This window comes from Nannobrachium achirus, assembly GCF_963921795.1.
Source record: "Nannobrachium achirus genome assembly, chromosome: 2".
NCBI lineage: Eukaryota > Metazoa > Chordata > Actinopteri > Myctophiformes > Myctophidae > Nannobrachium > Nannobrachium achirus.
Window position 1 is genome coordinate 64,671,231 of NC_137811.1, and position 25,715 is coordinate 64,696,945.

General features: G+C 42.3%; 1 protein-coding gene across 2 annotated transcripts in view; it reads left to right on the forward strand.

Annotated features, from left to right (window-relative positions):
* Window positions 1–95: 95 nt before the first annotated feature.
* Window positions 96–25,715, forward strand: part of tax1bp1b (Tax1 (human T-cell leukemia virus type I) binding protein 1b) — a 44,769-nt gene continuing 19,149 nt past the window's right edge. The window contains exons 1-7 of one of the 2 annotated variants that reach the window (XM_080736908.1): window positions 96–112; window positions 582–669; window positions 5,747–5,943; window positions 18,062–18,164; window positions 19,306–19,496; window positions 20,498–20,656; window positions 24,555–24,703. In XM_080736908.1, coding sequence (XP_080593034.1) covers window positions 5,806–5,943; window positions 18,062–18,164; window positions 19,306–19,496; window positions 20,498–20,656; window positions 24,555–24,703 — 740 coding nt within the window. In that variant the 5' untranslated portion in view covers window positions 96–112; window positions 582–669; window positions 5,747–5,805. Of the gene's footprint in view, window positions 113–581; window positions 670–5,746; window positions 5,944–18,061; window positions 18,165–19,305; window positions 19,497–20,497; window positions 20,657–24,554; window positions 24,704–25,715 lie in introns of those variants that run through there. The other variant, XM_080736909.1, reaches the window with a different exon arrangement.

Genomic DNA, 25,715 nt, shown 5'->3' on the forward strand with positions numbered 1-25,715 from the left:
TCTCCTCCTTTAATGGATGTGTCGGATCAGAGTGGATCGGATGATTCGGATCGGATCGTGAAAGCATCCCAGAGTGAAGTGAATTTTGAGATTAAGCTGCGAAATGATAAATGTAATACATGTTTTTCCATTAATTTGCATTGACTGTGCATGTGCATCCCTTCTGTGATTCCCATCAATAGTGTGTGTGAGTGAATGAATGAATGAATGAATAGGCCTACATTAATACATTCATTAGATTTGGGAAAGGGACATTTATAATATTTTCATATTTTTTTCTTATACAGCAAAAACGTTACAAAATAATTATACGGGGAAATAAAAAATATGTATTAGATCTCAGATTGTTTTAGATTTATTAATAAAATATATCAACAAATGATGTCAAACAACTTAATGTTATACTTGTGGAATCAATTCAATTCAATTCAAATGGGCTTTAATGGCATGAGAATGAGAAAACATACGTTTACTTTACATTGCCAAATCAAGTGTCAAAAAATAAAATAAAACAGTTGAACTTGGGGAATCCACGCATCCCAACACTGTCAGGAAGTGATGTAATGTTGATGTTCTTCCAGGAAGTGAGGGGACGGTGGAAAGCACCATCAGAAGTGCGTCAGCAGTTGTTTTGATACGGTCTCTAACACGGTTCAGCATGGCAACGGGGTATGTTTCACATTTATTATCACGTTTTATCAGTGTGACAACTAACAACCGTTTTAATAATCGCTTTTTCAATAGGTGACAAATTAAACTGTCCATTTAGCCAGCTAGCTAACCTTGTCGACCGTTGACACGTTAGCTTCCTTTGCTAGCTACTCTGATAGCTTAGCTTCTGTCATTCGGGACGACAAACCGAGAAACGTTCACACTGGTGCTTTTTAAAAAAAAACTTACATGTGTTGTGTTTCTAAACTTTTACCGTATATGCGTTTTCTACTAGCGTGTGTTGTGTGGAAACTGTCTTAACTACATGTATGAGCTTTGTTTTGATACAAATAAATACTAGGCCTATAGTCTTAGAGCAGGGGTCTTCAACGTTTTCAGGCCAAGGACCCCTTAGTTGAGAAATAGATGAAGCAGGGACCCCCACAACCTTGTCATAGATTCCATATAGTTTCATTGTTTGACAGCACAACCATCAGTGTATTTTGGATTCATTTCAATTTGTGTTTTCAGATACTTGAACCGTCAATACTTGACCTTTCACTCTGCACTTAGTCTGCTCTTTTCCCCTCTACACCAAACCTCTTTGCCGAAAATAGCCGATCTACTCTGAGGGTAACCGGTCTTCTCGCCAAAAATCCAACTCGCCAAATTGTCCACACTCATTGGGCAGGCTTGTCAATGCTCCTGGATTTGCCAGGATGATTGGCAATTACATCTACTATGTTAAATATTTTCTGGGGGAGGACCCCCAGATGAGAAGTCATTATTAAGGATGTCTTACTTTGCTTCAGTCATCAAATCTGTACGGGATGGTGTTTTCCTCTGGTGTTTCAGTCCGAGTGTATCAAAGGGTGCGTTCGGAAATGCGCACCGGGTGGACTGCGCGGGCGTTTATCGTGGGCTTGCCCAGGCCTTACGGCCTGGGGCGTGATTATAGATCCAACTGGGAAAGATGGATAACCACGCCCCGGACTCATTTTTGAAGCTTGTGATTGGCTGAACCGGACGTAGGGAGCGCTCCGTTGTAGTCACTTGGACCGCGCGAGGTGCACGGTACCCAATTATCATGGCGTTTATCGTGCGCTTGCCCAGGCCTTACGGCCTGGGCATAAATATAACGATTGCATTCACCACGGCTTCGTAACTCGTGCGGCGCTCCGCCGGCTCTTCGCGGCCACTCGCGCCTGCGGCGCTCGGGGGCGAAGAGCAGGACCAAGGTCCGCTGGCCTTCGCGCCGCTTGCAGTGTCGTGGACAATAACTGTGAAAACGAGCGCTCTATGCCGTTTCCATCCATCTTTCCCAGTTGGATCCATAATCACGCCGGCCTGGGCATAAATATAACGATTGCATTCACCACGGCTTCGTAACTCGCGCGGCGCTCCGCCGGCCGCGCGGCCCGCGCCCGCTCTTCGCAGCCACTCGCGCCTGCGGCGCTCGGGGGCGAAGAGCAGGACCAAGGTCCGCTGGCCTTCGCGCCGCTTGCAATGTCGTGGACAATAAAACGAGCGCACCCTTTGATACACTCGGACTGAATCACCAGTAGAAAACACTCTCTCAATCTGTACACCTACATTTGGCATTTTAAGGCTGAAATTGTACCCATGCTAGTAAAGCAAGCCTGATAAAAGTATCAAACATGCACAAAATTCAACAGAACACAGGAAAATATATCTGTTAAGAAGTTTTGGGGGAAGGACCACCAGACCCCTGTTGGGGAGTTCCGTGCACCCCCTAAAAAATAAATCGCCTGGATTCTCCTGGACTGACAGTCCAATGTTGACAACCCTGCTCATTGGCGAGGTGTCCTAGCAAGTTGATTTGGCGAGTTGGAAATTTGGCGAGTGGACCTGTATTCACTCTGAGGACCCCCTAGAGCTCCAGGACCCCTGTTGAAGACCCCTGGTCTAATTTATATCTGAACACTTACACCTGAGTGCCTAGACTAGGAATATATTGTGTGTTCTTGACATAACTATCGGAGATTCTGGGTCTTAAGCCAGTGTTGTATCATGGGCCCAAACATGTCGGACACAACTGCTCTTGTTTAGGCCAAATGGTGTTGAGAACTTAACAAATAATAATAGCAATCCCATGTCTGTCGATTTCATAAAGCTGCAAAACCAAAATGTTTTCCCAAACCTCATGCAAGAGCGATAGAACTGGCTTGCAACCCGGCTAGCTGTTGACATTTCATAGCTAACTGGCAGCAAATAGGGGACAGTTCTTCATAGACACAATAACTAATGGGTTACATTCCTGGCATATTGGTGTCCTATATATTTTGAGCACTGGGGCATTGTTTGTGTGGCTTAAAGAAACATTCTATTGTCCAAAAGAGACTGACAAAATTGACACATTTACTGTTGGTTCATTCATTCAGAGACATAGTGCAGTCTATATTGTCAGAATTTGTTGACAATTCTCTTCAGTTTTTCCTTATTTATCTTGGTTTGGTTCTGTTTATTCTTACCTGTACCTCCTGTGCGTCACTCTTTACACATCAAGATTAATTACTGTAATCATATCACCGATATGCTATTGATTTTTATGATGTGGCTCTGCTAGAGGCGTCTACAATATGAGGGGTTGGTCTGTCTGTCTGGAGCTAATCTCGCAAACTGCTGGACAGGTCAAACCCCCACGATTAATAAAGGCTTATCTTATCTTACTGAACATTTTCGTTATATCTAATCTATATCAGCCATTAACAACCTTGTATCTTACAGTGGCTGCCTGGCTGGAGGATAATCTGCGGTGCTGATATGTTTGTCTGCTAGCCAAGAATTGTAGAAGTAACAAAACATTGCCTCTTCTAAATTACCATACAGGTGTCAACACATGTATAAGACTATATTATATCACATAGACAATTTCCCCATTAATGACTTTTCTTTTAGATGATGCATTCGTTTACATTTTCTCCAGTTACTGAAACATTACCAAACTTGAATGAGTAATTGAGTCACTGTTGCCTAAACATAACATACACATTTTGTGTGAGCGGCAGTGGCTCAAGGGTAGAGTTGCCGTCTTAGAACATGGACTGCTCCCGAAGGGTTTCCAGTTAGATCCCGGGCTCCCCCAGAGTTAGTGTTGAAGACTCCTTGAGACTCTGAACCTTGCATGGTTTCCTCCGCCATCGGTGTGTGCATTAATGTGTGTGAATGGGTGAATGTAATGCACAATCTATGTAAAGCGCCTTAGATAAAGGCGCTATATAAATGCACCATTTACCAATTTACGTTTAATTTCATTCGTAATTTCATTTCTCCAGGCCCTACTTTTGGATAGACTTTTCTAATCAATCCATGCTTAAATAAAATGCAGCAGTAATTTAACTTTGACAAGAAATAAATAACCATAATAACCATAAAGTTCAGTTCACACACTGTGTACTATTACTTTTATCTCACATATTTCAAGTCTCTGCTAGTTAGACTTGCATACCATACTTGAAAGTGGTCTACTCAGCACTGCAGTAATGTCAAGTATAGTATACCACAACAAGTGGACTAAATATTAATAGGGGTCGACCGATATGGGATTTTCATGTTCGATTTCGATATCGATTTGTTGTGATCAAAGAGGCCGGTAAAAGAAAATACTGACATTTTAAATGGTGGTTAAGTGGTTCATTTATATATTTTTCTCATCCTAATTGTTCTAGAGGCTCACATCTAGTCGCCGCATCACCCTAGAACAGGGGTGGGCAACTTTGATGATGGAGAGGCCACTATATTTTCACACCCACTCCAGAGGGCCACATTACATACAGTTAAACATAGAAAAAATAGCCGATCTACAAGCTAAAAATGTGTCGCAGTGCGACACATTTTGAACTTGTAGATCTGCTATTTTTTTATTGGAATCTTGAATAGATCTTTAGCTATTTTTACATTTGAATCATTTAAATATGCTAGACCGTTGGTATGTTACATTTTTTACAGCATGGTTCTATAGGAAGAAAGCAATGATCTTAGAAAGGCACTTGTCTATGTGTTTGTCCAGGGCTAATGTTGCAAACCGCTTCACCAGTCAGTGTCAGATGTCTTGCGGATGCTGCACGTTTTTCTTTACATGTCATGTTCTGTATATCTTGAAAACATTCTAATGATAGTCAAAGGCGATCGACTGGGCTGAAAGCCCCATGGGAAAATTCATGTTTCATAGCGTGCGTGTGTGAGGCCTTAAAGAAACTGTTTACCCAGTACCTCAGTGATGGCTGATGGGGCCTTTCAAATCTGTCAGTGTGTGTAGGTTTAATAAGAGACATACAGTACATCGACAAACTTTGTGTGCACAGCAGCGGCCAGGGATTTCCTGCTGCGCCACTGGTCAGGCCACTCTGCCCTTTATTCCTGTCCTCTTACTGTCTTAACACGAAAGTGAGATGAGATAAATTATGGATTAACTGGACCAATCCAATAGATTGGAAAAGCAGTGAGAGATCACTGGTGGAACATTGTCATGTGTCCAACATCAGCCTCTGGCTTTTTTGTCTTCTGTAACACAGCACTACTGTAGATGGGATGTGGTCTAACTTGTCTGTCTGCCTTGCATTCTCTACTTATTGAGATGGTATCACAATGGGACTGCATCTGCTGCATATTTTACTTCATGGCATCACACGTGTCGACTATTAATTATTTATGAACCTCACTGTTTGGCTGAGAGTTGTTCTAATGAGTGTGAAACTGTGAATATAATGATATAGTACTCTGAAAGCTTCCACCTCAGCTGTAATCTGTCGCTACCTACAGTGTTCACGTTCGCGTGTTCAGCGTTTCTCACGGTGTGGCTCTGTAGGAGGGTTTGTCTTTGTGTGTGTTTGGTCCAGTGGTTCAAAGAATAACTAAGAATAGACAGAGAAGACAATCAGTATCAAATTTCTTGTGCACATTACCAGTAGTATACAGTATCAACAAAAATCACAAGGCATTGCATCACTCCCTCATATCACAATCACAATGTTCAGGAAAAGAATCCCTGCAGGATCGTTTGACTAAATATTACGTGGTCATTCAGATGAACAATTGTGGTTTTCTTGTGTTTCTCTCTTACCTCTTTCTGTAGCCAGTGCTGAGTGACTGAAGGCACCGTTCCAGGATAGGACGTTATCGTAGTCAAACAACATGGACACATCGAACTTTGCCCACGTCATCTTCCAGAATGTGGGCCAGGGCTACCTGCCTCACGCTGCACTGGAGTGTCATTACACCCTCACCGAGTTCATCAGACCCCATCAGAAAGACTGGGTGGGCATCTTCAAGGTGAGCCCTTCTCTCTCTCTACGTCGTCCTCAGACGAGCCTCCATTGGCGTCCTGTCTTATGTATTCTTCCTACCCTTGTTAAGTTCAGTTTAGGTTCCCTTTGTGCCATGCTTAAGTGTCCTTGGGCAACAACGGAACCCCTAACAATCTCAGAGCGGGCTTTGTGAAGGCTTAATTGATATGTTGTCTTTATTATGTATTTTAAACCTTTTTTAAATACGAACTTATGTGGAACTCGGATCCACATAGAAACAGCTATGGTGGAATTGCAGATCTTGTACTTCATGTGACCAGCCTGTGTGACAAGAGTCATCTTCGGTGTATGATGTAATGACGTATGGGAACACATTTGAGCAAGGTTTCAGAGTGATCACAGCCCCACTGACTTTGAATATAACATTAAAGTTAAATATTAGTGTCGGTACTTCTATGTTGTGTGTGTGTGTGTGTGTGTGTGTGTGTGTGTGTGTGTGTGTGTGTGTGTGTGTGTGTGTGTGTGTGTGTGTGTGTGTGTGTGTGTGTGTGTGTGTGTGTGTGTGTGTGTGTGTGTGTGTGTGTGTGTGTGTGTGTGTGTGTGTGTGTAGTAGCACACACAAACAGACCCTGTCATAGAGTGTTAACCTCTGCTATAAAAAGTGCAAATGCGACACTTTTTAAAGTTTAAAATACATTTATTTCAAGCAAAATGGTTGTGTGCTGAAGTATAAATTCATCTTAAACTGTAGCTAACTCTGAGCCTGGGGCCTCTAGTATGACCAGCCAAAGTACCTACGCTGATCATTGGTGTAAAGAAAATGTTAAAATGTCCAACCTCTCTCTCAGACTTGACAATATCTGTGTCATGGATATATTTAGTCCAAGACCTAAACACCTATGAGTCAGTGCCAGCAGTCTGAGCATCACTGTCTGGAGATTCCATCTCGAGAAGCTTACATTTTGCCAATGAAATGTGGATAAAGTAGTGATGCATCAACCAGTGTAAGGTGATTTGGAGTGCTGTCGTTGTCTTGCTCATGTGAAAAACGAGCTTGGCAGAGGGAGCAGAGGTTTTTTTTGGCTCCCGTCACGCACTTGAATGTCCCAGATGGATGTGGTTATAGGAGGCCATTAAATCCAATACAGTGGCAGTAATTGATTTTAGTCTCGTCTGTAGTGAATGATGGGGGTGAAATGGGGGCATTTCAGCTGCTGAGGAACAGCATGTTTGTGGAGTAGAGCTCATGAGAATGTCTGGAATCGAATCAGACCAGATTCAAGCAGAGGGTAAAATATACGCACCATCAGCAGTGTTTGCTGCTGGGTTAAGTTCAGACTGAAAGTAGAAGCCACCACCAACACATGATCAAAACCATGTCATTAACAGCGGAAGTTTAACGGAAGTTACGTCCTGCTGTTTACATTCCCCAGCAAAACAAAGACAAATACTGTAGCTTTTAACTCGCTCTTAATAGGTGTAACTAGGCCTGGGGCGGTATCGACATTTTGTTACCGCGATTACCGTCTTCCCATTTACCGCCGGTACTGCGGTAATTACCGCACCCCCGTATCTATTAATTAAGGTTCGGCGATAAGCCAAAATATTGCAATCATCTTCCCAAAAGTCGCCTCTCCACAGCCTGACTGCCCGAGTTATACTTCTCCGTACAGCACAGCGGGTCTGGCTTTAAAAGGAGCAGATCTACAAGCTCAGAACCATAGAGTATATCAGATACGCGTCGCGGATGCGACGTGTTTTAGATCTGTGCCCTGTCGGGTTACCATAGTAACATAGGCTCCGTACTTTTCACACAGCTGTGTGTGAACAGGGGCGTCAATTGGGTATGGCAGGGATATGCAGCTGCCTTACAGGCCTGGGTCCAGGGGGGGGAAGATAAAAGTTAGTTCTAAATGTAAATCCATAAATGTCTCTTTGTCTATCTGTACTGGTTATTATGTTGGTAAATTACAGTAAAATAACTACAAATGCAAAATGTAACAAAATGGTCACTTTAACAAGGTATTATAATTATATTATAGGTATATATAATTATATATTATATGTACTTCTTAAAATAAATATATCATGCCTGTTGCTAAGGTATGGCAACACCAGTCATGTTGCCATACCTTAGCTTTTTCTGAACTGACGCTACTGTGTGTGAACAAACCAGAAGAGAGAGACGGGTAGTCAGGATCGTGTAGGCTACAGTGATTCTGTAAACTCCATAACTCTATGGTAAACTCATGTCTCAAAACGCAGTGATTGAGTGCTGATACAGGTTTTAGTTACAAGACTTGACAGAAAAGGTTATAAAATCGCCGACGGGGCTCATCGCGCGTCGCGGTTGAAAAAGTAAAATAGTTTCATTTTCGGTTTTAGTCCACGCGGCCCGCGCTCCGCTCGTAATCCGTATGAATAAAAAAAGAAACAGCCACAACACAAGGTATGTATTAACATACTTGTGTCGTGGATTACAGAGAAAGTTTACTCTGTTCCGTACTCCCCTACGACGCTGCTGCTGCTGCAGACCTGCACAGCAGGGCAGCAGCCACTCGGACAGTCACGAGTGACGTACACTGTATGTGGCTTCCAAACTGTGGTATACGGCCCAGAGCAGAGCGGCATGGAGCGCATGCGGTCCTCGCTTCTCCCCTGTTTTAAAACTCGCTTGTTTTCAATAAAAAAATATACTATTTTTTGTCTTTTTTGACCGCGGTAAGGACCATGACACCGCGGTAGGCCTCGGTTTACCGCGGTACGGCGGTACGGCGGTTACCGCCCCCAACCCTAGGTGTAACGTTGTCCGAATTGATGTTTTTGTTTATATATTGTATATTGCGAGTGCAACTGACAGAGCGGGAGACGTAGAGTTTTTTTCTAGCGGGGAATACGTTTGCAGGGACACCGCACTGTGAAAAAAAGACAAATTCCGGGAAAATTCAGCCCCACCTCCTAGAACTCTCAGCCTCATATCTTGACCAGGCTTTTCTCTTCACAGACGAGTAAGCCTGGCTACGCGAGGCTACCTTCAACCTGGCTTCCATATTTTGGGCATGTCAAAAAAACATTCCAATAGTTTTTCAAACATTTTCTATTTCCATTAACATTCAACTCTGTAATGTTTCTGACTGTACCTGGTTCTACATTCATATCATGTAAACTATTCAAACCATTGGTTCTCCTCCTTGTGCACTTTGGGTGGGGCCCTATCACACATGGCCTGCATGAACTTATCAGTAAGTAGAGGCTTTGCATTCTCCCGTCTCATGGTGCCGCTTAATTTACCTTTGTCATAAGGTGACTCCACCAAACAGACTACTTCGGGGACACGGTGGCGCAGTGGTTAGCGCTTCGCCTCACAGCTAGAAGGTCCTGGGTTCGATTCCCGCCGGGGGACGCTGTGGGCGCTGGCGGCGTGTTCCTCCTCCGCGTCATCAGCGCCCACACCCTAGGTGGGGTTGGCGATAGGGCCTTTCTGTGTGGAGTTTGCATGTTCTCCCCGTGTCTCCTAGGGTTGATACCCTCACAAAAACATGCACGTAATCCTGGTCTCAATAATGCCTCCCCCTGGCCAGCCGGGGCACCTGATGGAGGGGAAAGGAACTGGTTGGAATAACGTGTTCCTTCCACGCGCTACGTCCAAACCAGGGAAATCTCCACTGTCAGGTGAAAAGAAGCAACTTGGACTCCTCATGCATAGAAGGAAGCATGAGGTCAGTCCGTTGTCTCCCCAGGCACGGCAGAGAATTAGCACTGGGTGAAAAAATGGGTTACAAAATTGTGGGATAAAAATTATAGTAAAAAAAAAAAAACAGACTACTTCACACTACTTCAAACTTCTAGTTTGTTGTAGTCGTCTGCTATCATTAGTTGGCAAAATTGGCATTTAAATGTCGGATGAAGGAACATTGCATTCAGATCTCCACAACACACCAGGAGGCGGAACTAGCCTGCAACGCTGGCCTGCCAGTGTTGCCATGTCCGCTTATTATAAGCAACTTTGGGCGTGTTTTCTTGTAAAGTCGTGTGTAAATATTCATAGTTGCGGGTTATGTTTGGCCTTGTATCTGAAGTGTAGTTGTTGGAATTGGAAGGAAAGATGGCGACGGAGCAGCAGGAGCGCTGATGTTTATCTCGTGTTGTTTATAGCTAACTATAAAGATTGTTGCGTCACTCAAGAATCCTCACTCAAACGTGCACTTGTATGTTTGGGCCACTATAAAGCAAACTCCACATGTCCAAACGTTTTATTTACCCACCACAGTGTCAACCCCTTACCCCTGTACTGGATCGGTGGATAGACAGGCGTACTCGCTGATTCCGATATGACCAAATAAGGCCATATCGGACACTTTTCTGATACCAACCCTACTTCTGGTTCTGGATAGTGGTGGATACAAGGGACAACAGTTTTATGCACAGAGCCTGACTGACTAGGGGTGCTACACATCTGCAGGTTCAAATAGTCTTGCAGACAATTCAGAGTATTGGTCTGAGACTTCTCTCCCCTAAAAGGGTGAAGAGATACAAGATCCTCTCAGTGGTGCTCACTAGCAGGCTAAGGAAGCTCTTTTTCCCACAGGCCATCAGACTGTTAAATAACAGTGAAATGGGACTGTGTTATAACTCTATGTACTTTGCACTATGCACTTTCTTTGACTGTTATTCTTGCCCTGTGTTCATTTTTATTGAGTGTTTTAGGTAGTTTTATCACGTTTCAACTTCTTATGATGTTTTTATTGTATTGGAGTGTACGTTTTTCACATGTATGTGCCTAAATGGTGCATTTAAGTGACAATAAAGTGAATCTGAATCATACCAGCACATACTTATTTTTTGCTGCGACCACACAGCTAGTATAAACCACTCTGCCCATCTGTTGGTCGGCTTGTCCGTAGGTCCAAACCTATCGAGTGTGAATCGAGAGCTGGTCACGGCTTATCATGAATTACGTGCTTGTTTAATGATTATTTTAACTAGGTTATAAATCAGTTGGCTGGGGCTGCAGTTAGGACTCTTTGACAAAAGCTATCGTTAAGAACTTCAACTTTAGATATATATTTTCCACACTTGCATTCCCCCCCCCCTCCTTGTTTACAAAGGGAAAGCTTGTCCTGTGCATTATTTTCTTGCATGGGATGGAGGCTTAAAATAGCTAGTTTTTATGAGTTTCCTGTGGTCGCATAGCAGCCAAGTCATGTTGCTGCCAGCATTTAAGCCCCTGGCGAGGCTGCATTTGATTGAAGTAGTTGGTGAAATAATTGGGTTATATTTTCTGGGTCCAAACAATAGCCTAACCCTAAATGAGCTTCATAAACCCAACGTGTGCTTTCCACGATTCTTTGCTGAGAAGAGAGCCAAGCATCAGTGAGAAGTGAGGGGTTACATTAGTCTTGTCTGGCGGGGAGGCTCAGGTAATAAATGCCTAGGGGCTGTTGAAGAAGTATGGGAAACACTATTATGTTTTCTTTGGATGGCATGCAATCAATGCCACATCACTGTTTACCCTAAAGCGAGGCACCAACTGTAGCATATGTTTTCTGAAACAACTCCACACACACACACACACACACACACACACACACACACACACACACACACACACACACACAGGCACACTCACACGCACCTCTAGTCTAGAATATGGAGTGAAGGTTGCAGAGGCTGACGACATGAGACCATAAATCATGTAAACCTTCCTGGCTGCACTGACAGACGAGCAGCTCCCTGCCCGAACTCCTATGTTCTCAGGAAAATGGATACCTATGTACTGAGTCACTCCGACTCGACAGCGTAAACCAGACCCATGCCCTGTCACACGGGTCATTGAGGGACAGGACGGCCTTTGACTATTGGAGGAGTGCCACCACTCTGTGGCGTGTGTGTGTGTGTGTGTGTGTGTGTGTCAGTGTGTGGGTGGGACACAACCTGTGGCTGAGTCATTGACAGACAGTAGATCATGTGGCTGACGCACTAATATGGGCTCATGAATTAAAATATGAATTGTGATCTTGTTGACCTCGATTTAGTGGGTGTAGAAGTTTTCTCCCTTTTTGATAAAACGATTGATCAAGTGGTTGGCTTTATTATACAAACTTTATATAATCATCATGTCATTAAACTTTACATCACTTATGATTGCTGTCCAACCAAAACAACATTTACAACAATACAACAATACAACATTGACCAACTCTAGTATCCATGTAGAGTAACCTAATCGCATGATTTGAGAGATCACAAAGACAAACAAGTTTACACTTCAACATCATTAACCCTCCAAATTAACCCTCCAAATCTTTGTGTGATAGAAACCTTTTTCTCCTTTTTTATTTTAACCACTTGAACCCTATATCGTCCATATTCGGAGAACTTTAGACAAAAATGGCAGATCTACAAGCTCGAAGATAAGCTATTTTCGGCAAAGAGGTTTGGTGTAGAGGGGAAAAAGAGAAGACTAAGTACAGAGTGATAGGTCAGGTTTATTAAGTATTGACGGTTCAAGTGGTTAAATATCTGAAAACACAAATTTAGATGAACCCAAAATACACTGATGATTGTGCTGTCAAACGATGAAACTAAACTATATGGTATCTATGGGTTGTGGGGGGTCCCTGCTTCATCTCTCTCTCTCGACTAAGGGGTCCCTGGCCTGAAAACGTTTGAAGACTCCTGGCCTGCATTACAGTATATGGCTCACTTCCTCTCAGCAGGGTGCAGAAGAGGCAAGTCTTATCTTCACAACACCACCGATATGTCATTCATTTTGAGGAGTTAGATCAAGGTGATGAGCAAGCAATTGCCAATCCAAAGTGAAACATTTGCAGATTTATAGCCTTGTTTATGATCAATAAATCCCTGCGAATCATAATTGTGCCCTGTACTCCTTGCCAAGTCAGTTATCTTAATGCACATCAAGCGAAGCGACAAGCCTTGCGGATAGCTGTTTGTTTGAACATGCGTGCATGCAAGCAGCATTTTGGTGCTGGAACGTTGACAATGAGACCAGCTTTTTGCCAGGCTTCGTGGAGGAGCGCTGTTGGGACAGGTTGTCAAGATGGCCCGACAGAAGCCAAACACAGCCACATAATTAAGCTGTCGCAGAGCACAGCCCCTCTGCGTGATTCATGGGCAACATGTCTTGCGTGTTGTGATTGATTAAGTCCAATTGGCACACCCATGCAACGTTACACTACCTGGTTGCTACAATGTTGCCACTGGCTTCTGTCAGCTCCCTGCAGAACTATGGGTCTGCTGGAATGTTGATGAAACATTCATATTCCAATGCAGTGTTAAAGGCAAATTCTTTTGGCTGGGGTCATGTGACTGTTGAGCAACCTTTTCCGCTCTCGAGCTTTTTCTTTTTAGAAATGTTCTTTACGTATGGATGGATGTGGCCAGAAAGTGGATCATTAGATAGATGTTTTCACAGTCATGGATAAATACATGGGTGTGTGCCTCTATCTATTGATGATCATCTTTTTGATTTATTCTATTGATTGCTGGTTTGAATAATTGAGAAGCGTGGTTTTAACGAATCGACGTGTGATACTATCGATTTGGTAGATCTATTAATAGAGATCATTTTAAATATGGGGCTATAATAGCCGATCTACAAGGTCATAATGTGTCGATTTGTGATGCGTAATGAGCTGGTAGATTGGCTGTTTTTGCAATTTATGAACAAAAATATTTGTTTGACTGTTTCATTTTTTGGGGGGCGGGATGTTGGATGCCAAATTCACCAAAAAAACGAGTTGAAAAGCACTGCAAACGGACCCAACTACCAGCCGAAGCCTCTCGCTGCCAGTCCACAAAGACCTCTAATATAACGAGGGTAGCGTTTTGACCATGCTAACCGGTCCAAAGTGTTTTGTCTGGAGGACGTCCTTTGCTTTCTGCAGTCTTTCACCCCCTAGTAATATGAACTGCAGACCCCTCTCCTGGTTAAGTGAAAGAGTTCCTGTCAGAGATCTCACCCGTGTCACCTCGGCTGCTCTAATGAGTGGAGCGGTGAAGGGCCCAGCCTTCGGTAATGGCACTCACTAACTATGTGCATGTTTTTAATTGCTTCCTGTTCTTTATACTCCTGGAAGTTGGAAACTCCCCTTGCTAACAAATGAGAGAGAGAGAGGGGGGGGGGGGGTGTAAGTAGTAGCTATGAGCAACCAGAATGTTCCATCTCTGGCTCAGATTTGCCTGACCGAAGCGTGTGCCGGAGGACTGACCGGTAGCTAGCCGACCAGTGACTGACTTGGTGCACTAAACTACCTGTTGTTTTTCTTAGCAATTATACTATAAATTACTTTTTCGATTGATTTTGGTGTGACGCGTAATGGAATTAACTAGTACATAGCACTGCTTACTTAACGCCAGGTGTGATTTTTCGTAATTTCTCGTCCGTGACTGTAACAAGAGTTATTTTTTAATCTGTTTGTACAGTCACTCCACATGTTTTTTTGGCGGTGTTCAGAATGAATGAAAGCTGCTGTCACTACAGCGGGTGGCTGCCCACACTATAGTAACTAGTATTATCAGAACATAAACCCATTTTGTTATTATTTGAATAAAATAAAATAAATCACTTACCCTACCTTTTGAAGGGAAAAAAATGGTTTTTCCTGTCAATTAATTAATTCTGTATTTGCCGATCTACCAATGCACTGCTATATTTTGCTGTTTTCTTGTCTCCGTGTTGACTATATTCTCACTTTAATTTACAGTGCGTGCACAACCCTGGCGGCGCCAAGCGAAATGTTTTTCACTTCATTCGTGTGCACCGTGAGAGTGAACCGGTGAGAGTAGGGCTATTTATTATTTCACTGGTGAGAAAACATGTACAAGTGTCCATCCCACTAGTGCAGGCAGGGGAAAGGGAGCAGCTATCAAAAGCTCTTATGTGCAGCAAGCAACTGGGCATAAGGCTCATTAAAACACAGTGTGGAATGGATATTTCTGACTTCACTTTGCAAATCGTCTCCTGCATCACAAACTGTGTGTTGTGGCAGCAGGATGATGTAACAGCACTGGTTGGACAGACGTTTGTTTTGGATGCGTGTGTGTGTGTGAGTGTGTGTGTGTGTGCGTGTGCGTGTGTGTGTGCGCGTGTGTGTGTGTGTGTCTGTGTGTGTGTGTGTGTGTGTGTGTGCAGAAAACCCCAGCCAACCCAACGTGACTCTGATTTTGTTTGACAGTTTTATGGTCGGCGGCCTGAAAGTTATGGATGTATTTTCTGTACTCCCTCCCTCATCAGCCATCACTTAACAACACATAAAATACATATAATTACATTTTGGTTTTCATTTTGAAGTTTGACTATATATAAAATTTTCACCTATTTTCCTCTTCCTGCTTGAGGTGAGTTGTGGCCACTTTTCCGCAGTCAGGCTTGTTCACGACCACGGGACGGAACCAGGAACCATAACGCCTTGGCTCAAATGATCCGTTCTCTCTCTCTCCTTCTGAATTCATTTCACACCAAAGGGCTTAGACCCGACCCTGTGCTTCTATTCGGCTCCAATTTGTCACTCCACTTGTCATCGGTGGTGGAAAAAGTACTCAAATGTTTTACTTGAGTGAAAGTATCAATACTGCAATGTAGAAACATAAAATGTACTTGCGTAAAAGTGCCAAGGTATTGGTAACAAAATGTACTTGCATAAAAGTGCAAAGGTATTGGTAACAAAATGTACTTGCATAAAAGTGCAAAGGTATTGGTAACAAAATGTACTTGCATAAAAGTGCAAAGGTATTGGTATCATGGTGTAGAAACTACTCCCATTTCACAAGTTTTCAAATGTATGAAATGTATTCAAAACATCTTTTGAAAATAGCAGATGTACAAGCTCACAATGCGTCGCACTACGCATTGTGAGCTTTTAGATAGGCTATTTTCAAATGGCTGAAAAGTTTTTTGGGCTGAAGTGGTTAATGTATGTTTTGTAATAATCAAAATATACAAAGCAACTAAAGTTTTCAAATAAATGTAGTGGAGTAAAAGTACAATATTTTCCTCTGAGATGTAGTGGGTAGAAGTAAAATTATTGAAAATTGTAAGTGCTCCAGTAAAGTCAAACGACCTCATGTACAGTACTTGTACTTGCTTTACACCACTGCTTGTCATAAATCCACAGTAAACGACAAAATGTATAAAGGAGAAAAAGAACGAAACAAATGTCAACAAGCGATAAATCAGGTAATACAAACAATGCAACAATTCAGCAGTAACTAACTAGGTAACTGGTGACACAAACCGCTGCACGTTGTAGACACGACAACATTCTGACAATACAATGGGAGTACCGGTAGTAACAACAGGGCAGCCTGTGCCAGCAGAGACCGAATGAGTGTATTAACCTCATTGTTTAATACTGTAGGAAGGACGTCTCTGAATTTTAAGGTTGTGTCCTTCTTAGTAGGATTGTCAAAAGTATCAATACCTATCAGAAGTGTAAGTACCCAAGCTCTATGTTTTCTTTCTTTTGTCAGTCCAGCCACTGTTAATTATTTGTGTTCATCCATTCCATTGTGTGAATGAATTGTATTGCTTCAAAGATATTGCATACACAACAGTGTACAGTGCTTTTAAATTGTACATGAAATGTAAGAATTATACCTTCAAATCTAAAAATCTAACATTTTCTATCATGTAGGGGAGGGGAAAAAAATTAAATATGATATCAGGTGGTATCGTGATTCGCGATAAGACAACCCTGCTCTTCGTGATATTGTGATATGAGTCGAGATTAGATATCGTCTGGGATTTTGGATATTCTTTAACCTGGTTTTATTCACCTTCTTTTATACTTTAAAAGAATGTTCTAAAAAATAAAGCTGAGGTCTTAACCCATTTAAACCTGGTGCTACCTATACGTTGTCATACCTTTCAAGCCGGGAGCCACATCTGTGTGTCATTAGTATTTGCTATACATGTCATATAAGGGTTCCCGAAGGGTTCCCAGTTCGAATGTCTCTGAAGACTCTGAACCCCTAATTGCTCCCGGTGAGCAGGTTGGTGCCTTGCACGGTTTCCTCCGCCACCGGTGTATGAATGTGTGCGTGAATGGGTGAATGTAATGCACAAATCTATGTAAAGCGCCTTGGATAAAAGCGCTATATAAATGCACCATTCATATAGCAACATAATTTATTTAAATTCTCTTGAATAAGAATTTTAAGGTTTTCAGAAACCGTAGCCGGTTAGGTTTTAGAAGGCCTTAGGTCTAAAATAAATGAGTTAAGGCGCATATCACATCATGGGCTCTGATGCCTGACTGCGAATCCCAGGTTCAATTCCTGATCCCAGTAGAACTGGCTGCATGTCACTCCCTGACAGTCTCTCACAGCTTCCTGTCTTCCCTTTGCAACGTGGACTGTCAATAAAGTCAGTTGAAAAGCCCCAAAATATCTTAACCCATTTAGGCCTGAACACATTATGACGCAATATTTTATGCTTTAAATATAAAAGAATTGAAGATATACAAGCTCACACCGAGTGCCGCGCTGCGAGCTTGTAGATCAGCTATTTTTGAAAAATCGTGAAAATTAGAATTCTGACCCGATTCTATAAGTGTCTTTTGAATCCTTCTAAGATTTTTGGAGAAAACCTATGTTTCTACAGTATGTCAGCAATCTGGCCAGCCATCGTCAAAGAAAAGGTCCTTTTCACTTCAACTGGAGCTCAGTTAGTCTGTTCTTGAGAGACTACTATGTCAGTGGTGCTCAAACCTTTTCATGTGAAGGACCCCCAAAATGATATTTATGTGGCCACGGACCCCCATTTCAAAATATCTAGTTCCAGGGACCACCCAGAAGCAAAATTTGAGTTACAAACGTTCGCTTTGAAAACACATATATTCAAAGATTTGCACACATTTTCACGACTTTTTCCAAAAATAGCAGATCTACAAGCTCGCAGCGCGGCACTCGGTGCCGCGCTGTGAGCTTGTATATCTGCTATTTTTCAATAGTTAAAGCAGTCAATAATCCTAGGTCTAAATGGGTTAAAGATATTGTGCCATTTGATTTGCTCCGTATATTTCCCAGGCCTACTCATTCATGTGGTGTTTTCTGGCCTGTATATTGATGATGCAGTGAGAGCACCACATTTGAACACGGTGCCCATGCTGTCTTTGCAGGTGGGTTGGAGCACAGCAAGGGACTATTACACATTCCTGTGGTCGCCTCTCCCCGAGAACTACACGGAAGGCACAGCGGTCAACAGGGCTGTGGTGTTCCAAGGTAAGATTAGACCACACTTTTATAAAAAACCTCTGCCACCTTTTTTTTTTACAGCCACATGTCAGAGGCTTCTTTAGAGGGCCGTTAAAAAGGTTTCATACCAAAAAACACTGGGCTTCGTTTAAAGGTGAAAGGAGGGCTACTCGTAGATCTGTCTTCTGGCGTTAACGAGACCATATCAATGCGTCATTGCTTTATTATGTCAGTTTCTCTTTATTATACGGCATGCCGTGTGGAGTGCCAGGGAAGATGGGTGACGGATATCTTACCAACTCTTTACATATTCAAAACCATAACACTGTAAAAACCAACAGGTTCCATGGACCGTAATGGCCAAAATGGCTGCCTCTTTTTGATCCACAGCCTGTACATAGATTGGCTATTTTTGCTATTATCTTCGACAAAGAATATTGGGCTTCATTGATTAAGCCCTTACTTACAAAATTTAAAAAATAATTGCTGATCTACTGAGCTCATAACGTGCCACGATGTATTGTGAGCTTGTGGATCTGCTGTTATTTGATATTGGCTATTTTGGATTACTTTGATTTGTCCTTTGAACATTTTTGCCTATAATGCTATGGGGCGCTAGGTTTAAAGTGGTTGACTCTTACTTAGTCCCTGGAGACAGACTGTTGACTCACACAATTAATTATCTAATGCCTCTGTCATACAGTCTGTGCAACGGAAGTGCCGGAAATTATTTCGGAGTAAAGCGGATGCCCCCCCCCCATCCGCTTCACTCCCACACACTTCTTGTTTTGCAGTCGTACAAATCTGTCCTAATGCAAATCAAATTAATCAAGGCATATATCTATATATATAGCTTAGTTCGTAGCAGAAATGAAAATTCTAAAATATATTTTGGCGATATTACAAAATGTTTTTACTAATATTTTTTGACAAAGATGATTAGCTTTCGCGGGGCATACTTCCGTACTGTGTAGCATTCAGAGATTGTGGAATTGTTTTTTGGCTACACGAGACGAACTCTTACTCAACCTTTAACTGTCAGACAAGTTCTATGGTGTAGAGAAACTCCGTTGTGCTAGGCGTACGGAACTGGCCGAGACGTTTGGACCAACCTCTTTTCCCTCACCACACACACAACACCTTCAACGCTGTCTTTCGTCTCCTCCAGGATATTACGTGCCCAACGACGACGGGGATTTCTATCAGTTCTGCTATGTGACCCATAAGGGGGAGATCCGCGGCGCCAGCACACCCTTCCAGTTCCGCGCCAGCAGCCCCTCCGAGGACGAACTGCTGACCGTGGAGGATGAGTGCAACTCAGACATCCTGGTGGTCACCACCAAGGCCAGCTTCCTGGAGGTACAGGCGCACAGACACAAACAAAAAGGGCGCAAAGGCCAAAAACAAAATAACCTTGAGGGATGATCTCAAAATGGCCCCTGAAATCTGAAGGACACAGGGGAGTTAGGGAGAGTGTTTTCTGCTGGTGATTCAGTCAGAGTGTATCAAAGGGTGCGTTCGTAAGTGTGCACCGGATGTGGTTAGGGTTAGGGGTTATGGTTAGGTTTAGGCATAGTTTTACTGAGGTTAGGGTTAGGGTTAGGGTTAGGCATAGTTTTACTGAGGTTAGGATTAGGGTTAGGTTTAGGCACTCACTACACTGAGCACACACCCGGTGCGCATTTCCGAACGCACCCTTTGATACGCTCGGACTGAAACACCAGCAGAAAACACCATCCCAGGGGAGTTAAGCACGTGAACCCCTAGGCTCGGCATAACGGGTGAACATTCGTCTATAATTGTAGATCTACAAGCTCAGTGTGAGATTGTCGATAAGATATTTTCGGGTTAGGGTTAGTGGTCACTAGATTTGGTGAAAATAGGAAGGATCCCTGGTGGACCCTGGTCAGTGAAATATTTTACATTTGTTATGCGAGGTTAATATCCTATCATTAAATACAAAGTTTGTCTCAATACTGTGCTGGAATGGAGGTGACAGACAGAACATACTTAGTAAAAGAGGAGTGTGGCTGCCGATGCAAACTTTTTTATTATGATGACACAGAGAGGACTGCTCTGTGTCATCATAATAAAAAGGTTTGCATCGGCAGCTACAAGTGTGCGGCTATACTCCTCTTTTAATTATAGTGTTTGTTCTGTTGGCTGGCACCTCATAAGGATCGGTGTGCTATGTATTATAATTTTTTAAATATATTAGAACATACTTAGCAGACATTTTTCTGTTTTTTCTTTTTTTAACATGTCGGTGAATTAGTAAACCATGCTGAACCATGATGAATCATGAACTACCGTTTTTATTAGAACAAGCTTCTCCTCTTCCTTCCTTCCTTTTCTTGCAGCAAAAGATGGAGGAGGCTCAGAGAGAGAAGGAGGAGCTGGTGAAGAACATGGCTGTGCTCCAGCAGGAGAAGGAGCAGCTGGAGGAGGAGAGGGAGCGTCTGCAGAAGGAGTGCGAGCAGGAGAAGGAGACGTGCGCCCAGCTGAGGAGAGAGAACCAAGTGAGAACCATGCACAAAGCCCAGTCCGTTTTCCCTGTTCAGTGTTCACCACTTGAGCCCATGCACTTTAAAACGTTTAGGCCTAGAATTATATATATATATATATATATATATATATATATATATATATATATATATATATATGTTACCGGATGTTTGGGTAACTCAGGACGTTCTATGTAAGAGCGCTTGTTTTGTCGCTCACCACACACCAATCACCACCAGGTGGCGACGACAGCCCATAGAGTTATAATGCGACAGCCATTCACTAGTGAATGCGCTGACGTCACTCGTTTGCGACTCTTTCTTTATTTACTAGCCTAGCCTAGCCTAGCCTAGCCATTAGCTCCATTGTAGTCACTTGGACAGGGCGTTTATCGTGGGCTTGCCCAGGCCTTACGGCCTGGGCATAAATATAACGATTGCATTCACCACGGCTTCGTAACTCGCGCGGCGCTCCGCCGGCCGCGCGGCCCTGGCCCGCTCTTCGCGGCCACTCGCACCTGCGGTGCTCGGGGGCGAAGAGCAGGACCAAGGTCCGCTGGCCTGCGCGCCGCTTGCAATGTCGTGGACAATCGAGCGGCTCCGTTCCGCCCCGTGCTGCACGACGAGTGCTCCGTTTCTCGACCGTCCTGTTTCTCTAACAAACCGTGACATATATATATAATTTTTTTTTTTTTTTTTTTTTTGCAAGTCTTTGAATATGTCTTTGAATATGTCTTTGAAAGCAAACATTTGTAACTCAAATATTTGCTTCTGGGTGGTCCCTGAAACAACATATTTTGAGATGGGGGTCCGCGGGCCAAATGCATGTACTTTTGGGGGTCCTTGACATGAAATGGTTTGAGAAGAATTTAGAAGACATTTATGGAATCGGGTCAAAAATATTCAAAGACTTTCATAAATGTTCATGCTTTTTTCAAAAAATAGCAGATGTACAAGCTCGCTGCACTGTGAGCTTGTATGTCTGCTATTTTTTAATAGTTAAAGCATAAAATAAAGGTTAAAGTGGTTACGATCTAAAGTAACACAGATTTGAAGCCTAAATGGGTTAAATGGGTTATTTTTGCTATTTGCTATTTATTTTTTTGATAATTTGTTTTTGTATTCTTTAACGTTTTGCCTCTTATGACATGCCCAAAATAAAGTTGCAAGTGGGTTGACCCATTAAAACCATGAAAACATTATTGTCATTTTCACATTGGATATTCAAAAACAGCAGATATACAAGCTCACAGCGAGCGTCTAGTCTACAGCTTGCTATTTTTGAACGTTTTAGAAGAATCTTGAAAGTGTGAGAACTACTGATTTAGAATGCTTTTGTAGAATCGGCCTGGGGTCTTAATGGGTTAATTGAGCTCCAGAGAGTGTAAAGGGTACATTTTTTTCTTTTGGGCGTTAAATGAGCACAGAGGATTTAGCTTCAGAGGGGGATGGGGGAGGTGGGGGGGCTGGGGACTGCCAAGAGGAAACGCTCATCGTCTAAACACGGTGGAACTGTCCACGTTTTTCCTGTTTTCCAAACCTTTGCGGCTTTGTTCACTTAAAATGACATGCCTTGACAAGGCATGACATGACACTACGGTATAGCCAGGAACAGGTCACAAACATAGCGGCATTTACCAAGAAAATAAAATTGCCCGTATTATTAGTTGTCCGATGAATTGCGAAAATTAGACGATCTACAAGCTCACACTGCAATGCTCATTGTCAGCTTGTAGATGCAGATTGGCTTTTTTTTCTCTCATTTTTGAACATTCAGATTTTCTTTTTTTTTTTATTGTTAGATTTCTTTATTTATTTATTTTTGTTTTGCTTCATAATAACTTCTCCAAAATGGGACACCGGGTAGAAAGTAGTTGAAGGACAAGAGCTTGGTGTTTGGTTGCAGTTGATCTCACAGATCAGAACTCACATCTGGCCTCGCAGTCTCTCAGCACCCCCTAGTGTGGGCTTGAACTCCCATCCCTTCATCTGTCCACAGACCAACCGCAGTCTCTGCACACCAAAAAAGATAAATCAGAACTTGACAGTTATGAATGTCCTTATTATCAGAGTTATTATTATCATCATCATCATCATATTTTTACAGCATATAATGTTATAATCACATCTTTTAAAAAGCTGTGTCAGTACTAATTTCTACAAAACGTTCTTTATGTACCATAAATCTTCCGGGGCATTTAAAAACAGCTTTTGAGATGAAAACATGATTACAGATTTTTTTGCGGCTGTTAATTTTATGACTACACTTTTATACGGATTTTTTATGTGGTGCGAGAAAAATGATTCCAAAATTCTCCCTATAAACATACTGTAGAAAAATCCATCCCTCCGTTGCTTGCTAGCTGCCATGAAAGTGTCTTAAAGTAAACCGAGACTCTGAATGTGCTGTACCACGACTGAACTGCTTTCTGTTTTTACTCTTTAAATTGCATATCGTCGCTTTTGGGTGGAAAAGTTGTATGTCCAAAACGTTTAAGTTTCAGGAAATGGGAGAAAAGAACCTGTGTTTCAGTAGACCCTTATTAATTATTATTATGTAGTCAAAAGATCTTCTTATTACTTAACATTTTGTTAAAGAGGTGGTGCCACAGTTTTGTACATTTTCTGTTTTGTATGTGTCGGGGCTGTTAAGTATGACATCATTTTGTAGGCAGAGGAGAATTTCTGCCCCCAGTTTCCGTGAATCTTTTTACTATTTTTACTATTTACACATTTTTCTTCTCTTTGTTGTTGAAAGGAAAGTGTTGGAATTATACTTTAGTCGTTATTTTTGTCTCAGATCTGTTGAAATAGCGAGGGACAGAAAATGCTCTGGGGGCAGAGTTCTCCTCTGCCTACAAAATGATGTCACAGCTTAAAAGCCCCATTGGTTATAATGTGCACATTTGCCTTCCCTGTGTATTTTTTGGTGTCTTCCTAAAAGCTGAAAGTCAAAAGGCCGAAAAACTTTAGATTAAATGACATCATAAACTCAGCCCCTCCCCTTTTACCATTCACCCAACAGATAGAAGTTTTCCACCCGACAGCAACGATATGAAAAGGAATACGTCTCGGGGGTGTTTCTGTTTGATTGTTTTTGAAGTGCCGCTCTCCTAGATTCCATTGAGACATTTTAAAATATTTTTCTTTTTACATGACATAGCATATGTACCACACCCAATTTCATGGGAGATAAAGTTTTGAGCATAACTAAACTCCTCCTGGGCTGGCTGGGCTTTGGAACATGTGCATTCCCAAAATAACAAGCAGGCTGTCCAAGTGCCCCAGTCTCTCCGCATGTTTCCCCTCCATTGATTTGCAATGGTCTGTCTGTCTGTCTGTGTGTCTGTCCCAAAACAAAGACAAATCTTGACTATGTACAGACTCAGTGAGCACAGTCTCGCGATCGAGAAAGGCCGCCATAGGCATACCTGGCTCCCTAGAGAAAATAGACTTTGCACCCACTGTGCACAAAATGAAGTGGAACCTCAACTACACTTCCTTACCACCTGTACCCACTGTACCAAGACATCAGAGACACATACTTCCCACAGATCATAACCACCCAAGGAGAGTTTGAAAACATGACCAATGATTAAAAAAAAATCCCATACCTGCTGGGTGAATTACAACAATGTGCAAACACAGCAACAAGATTTGTGAGCTGCTGTAATAGCAGAAGGATATCAAATGGAACACAACCACCTTAAAGACTACTGTAGTGTATACATCCCTGCACTGTCTGCATCGAGTAATCTCCATACATGAAAACTGTTCCACACCTTTCAATTGTACATATTTTATTTTGATTGTATTAATATTGATTGATTGTATTGTACTGTGTACACTTCTGCTTTGGCAATGTAAACGTATGTTTTCTCGTGTCAATAAAGCCAATGTAATTGTGTGTCAGGAGGTGCAGAGCTCGTCGCAGGCCCTGCAGGAGGAGCGTGAGGAGGTGAAGAGGAGGCTGGAGGAGGCCACCGCCAGGGTGCTCCAGCTGGAGGAGGACCTGATAGGAGTCACCCAGAAGGGCCTGCAGAAGGAGACCGAGTTGGACGGGTGAGCTGAGGAGTGCAGTTCTAGGGCTGTCACAATTATTACATAATCGTCTAATCGCAGTTATTTGAGGTAATTGCAATTATATTGTGATAATCGTCATGATCGTTTCCACGTTGAGAAATGTTAATATAGTTTCAAACACTTTCAAAAAGTAGTGGAAATAGCAAAGCGAGCTTGTAGATCGGCTATTTCCACCATCAATGTTATTTTTTAAGTATAAAGTGTCAAATATGTAGGTCATGTTTTTGTATATTTAGGTTATGTGTCATATCTGCAATGTGCAACTTCAAAGCCTAAAAGCCAAACAGAAATGTAATTGTCAACGACAAATACACAATTAAATCGTTAATCGCAATTATTTGAGTGACAATTAATCGTCATGTAAAATGTCATAATCGTGACAGCCCTAAATGCAGTTCAATGCACAATTAGGGATGGAACGATAAGCGATATTATCGTTTATCGTGATGAAAAACACGATTTAATTTGTCACAATAATCATGATATGAAATTTTAATATCGTCCCATCCCTATGCACAATAACATCCTCGCCGGCAGTTTAAGGGAATGCAAAAAATTGACCCAAATGGGGGGTGTTAGTGTGGTTGAAGGATTGTTTCCTTTTTCAGGTAGCGTTGAAACAAACAAACAAACAATCCTCCACGGCCGTCATGTTTCAGGACTAGTTGCTGCACAAGGCATATATAATGTCCAAACGGTCGCTGCGGTCATGTTGAGTGTAGTCATTGATCAGCTTAACCTCCACCACTTTGGTTGTCTCGTTGTTTACTACTAGCTGCATCTCGCGCCTCCGTGCATTCACTTCCTGACTACGGAGTGCACCGAGGCTCAAACGTCACTGCGTTAATCACGCGTCAAAATATTTTGTGGCGTTAAAAGAATTTTGCGATGATTGGTTAATAATGCATTAACTTCGACAGCTTTAATTAAAATGTAATTAATGTAATAATTAATAACTAAAGTAAAAAATAACGAAATAATTGAATTGGGT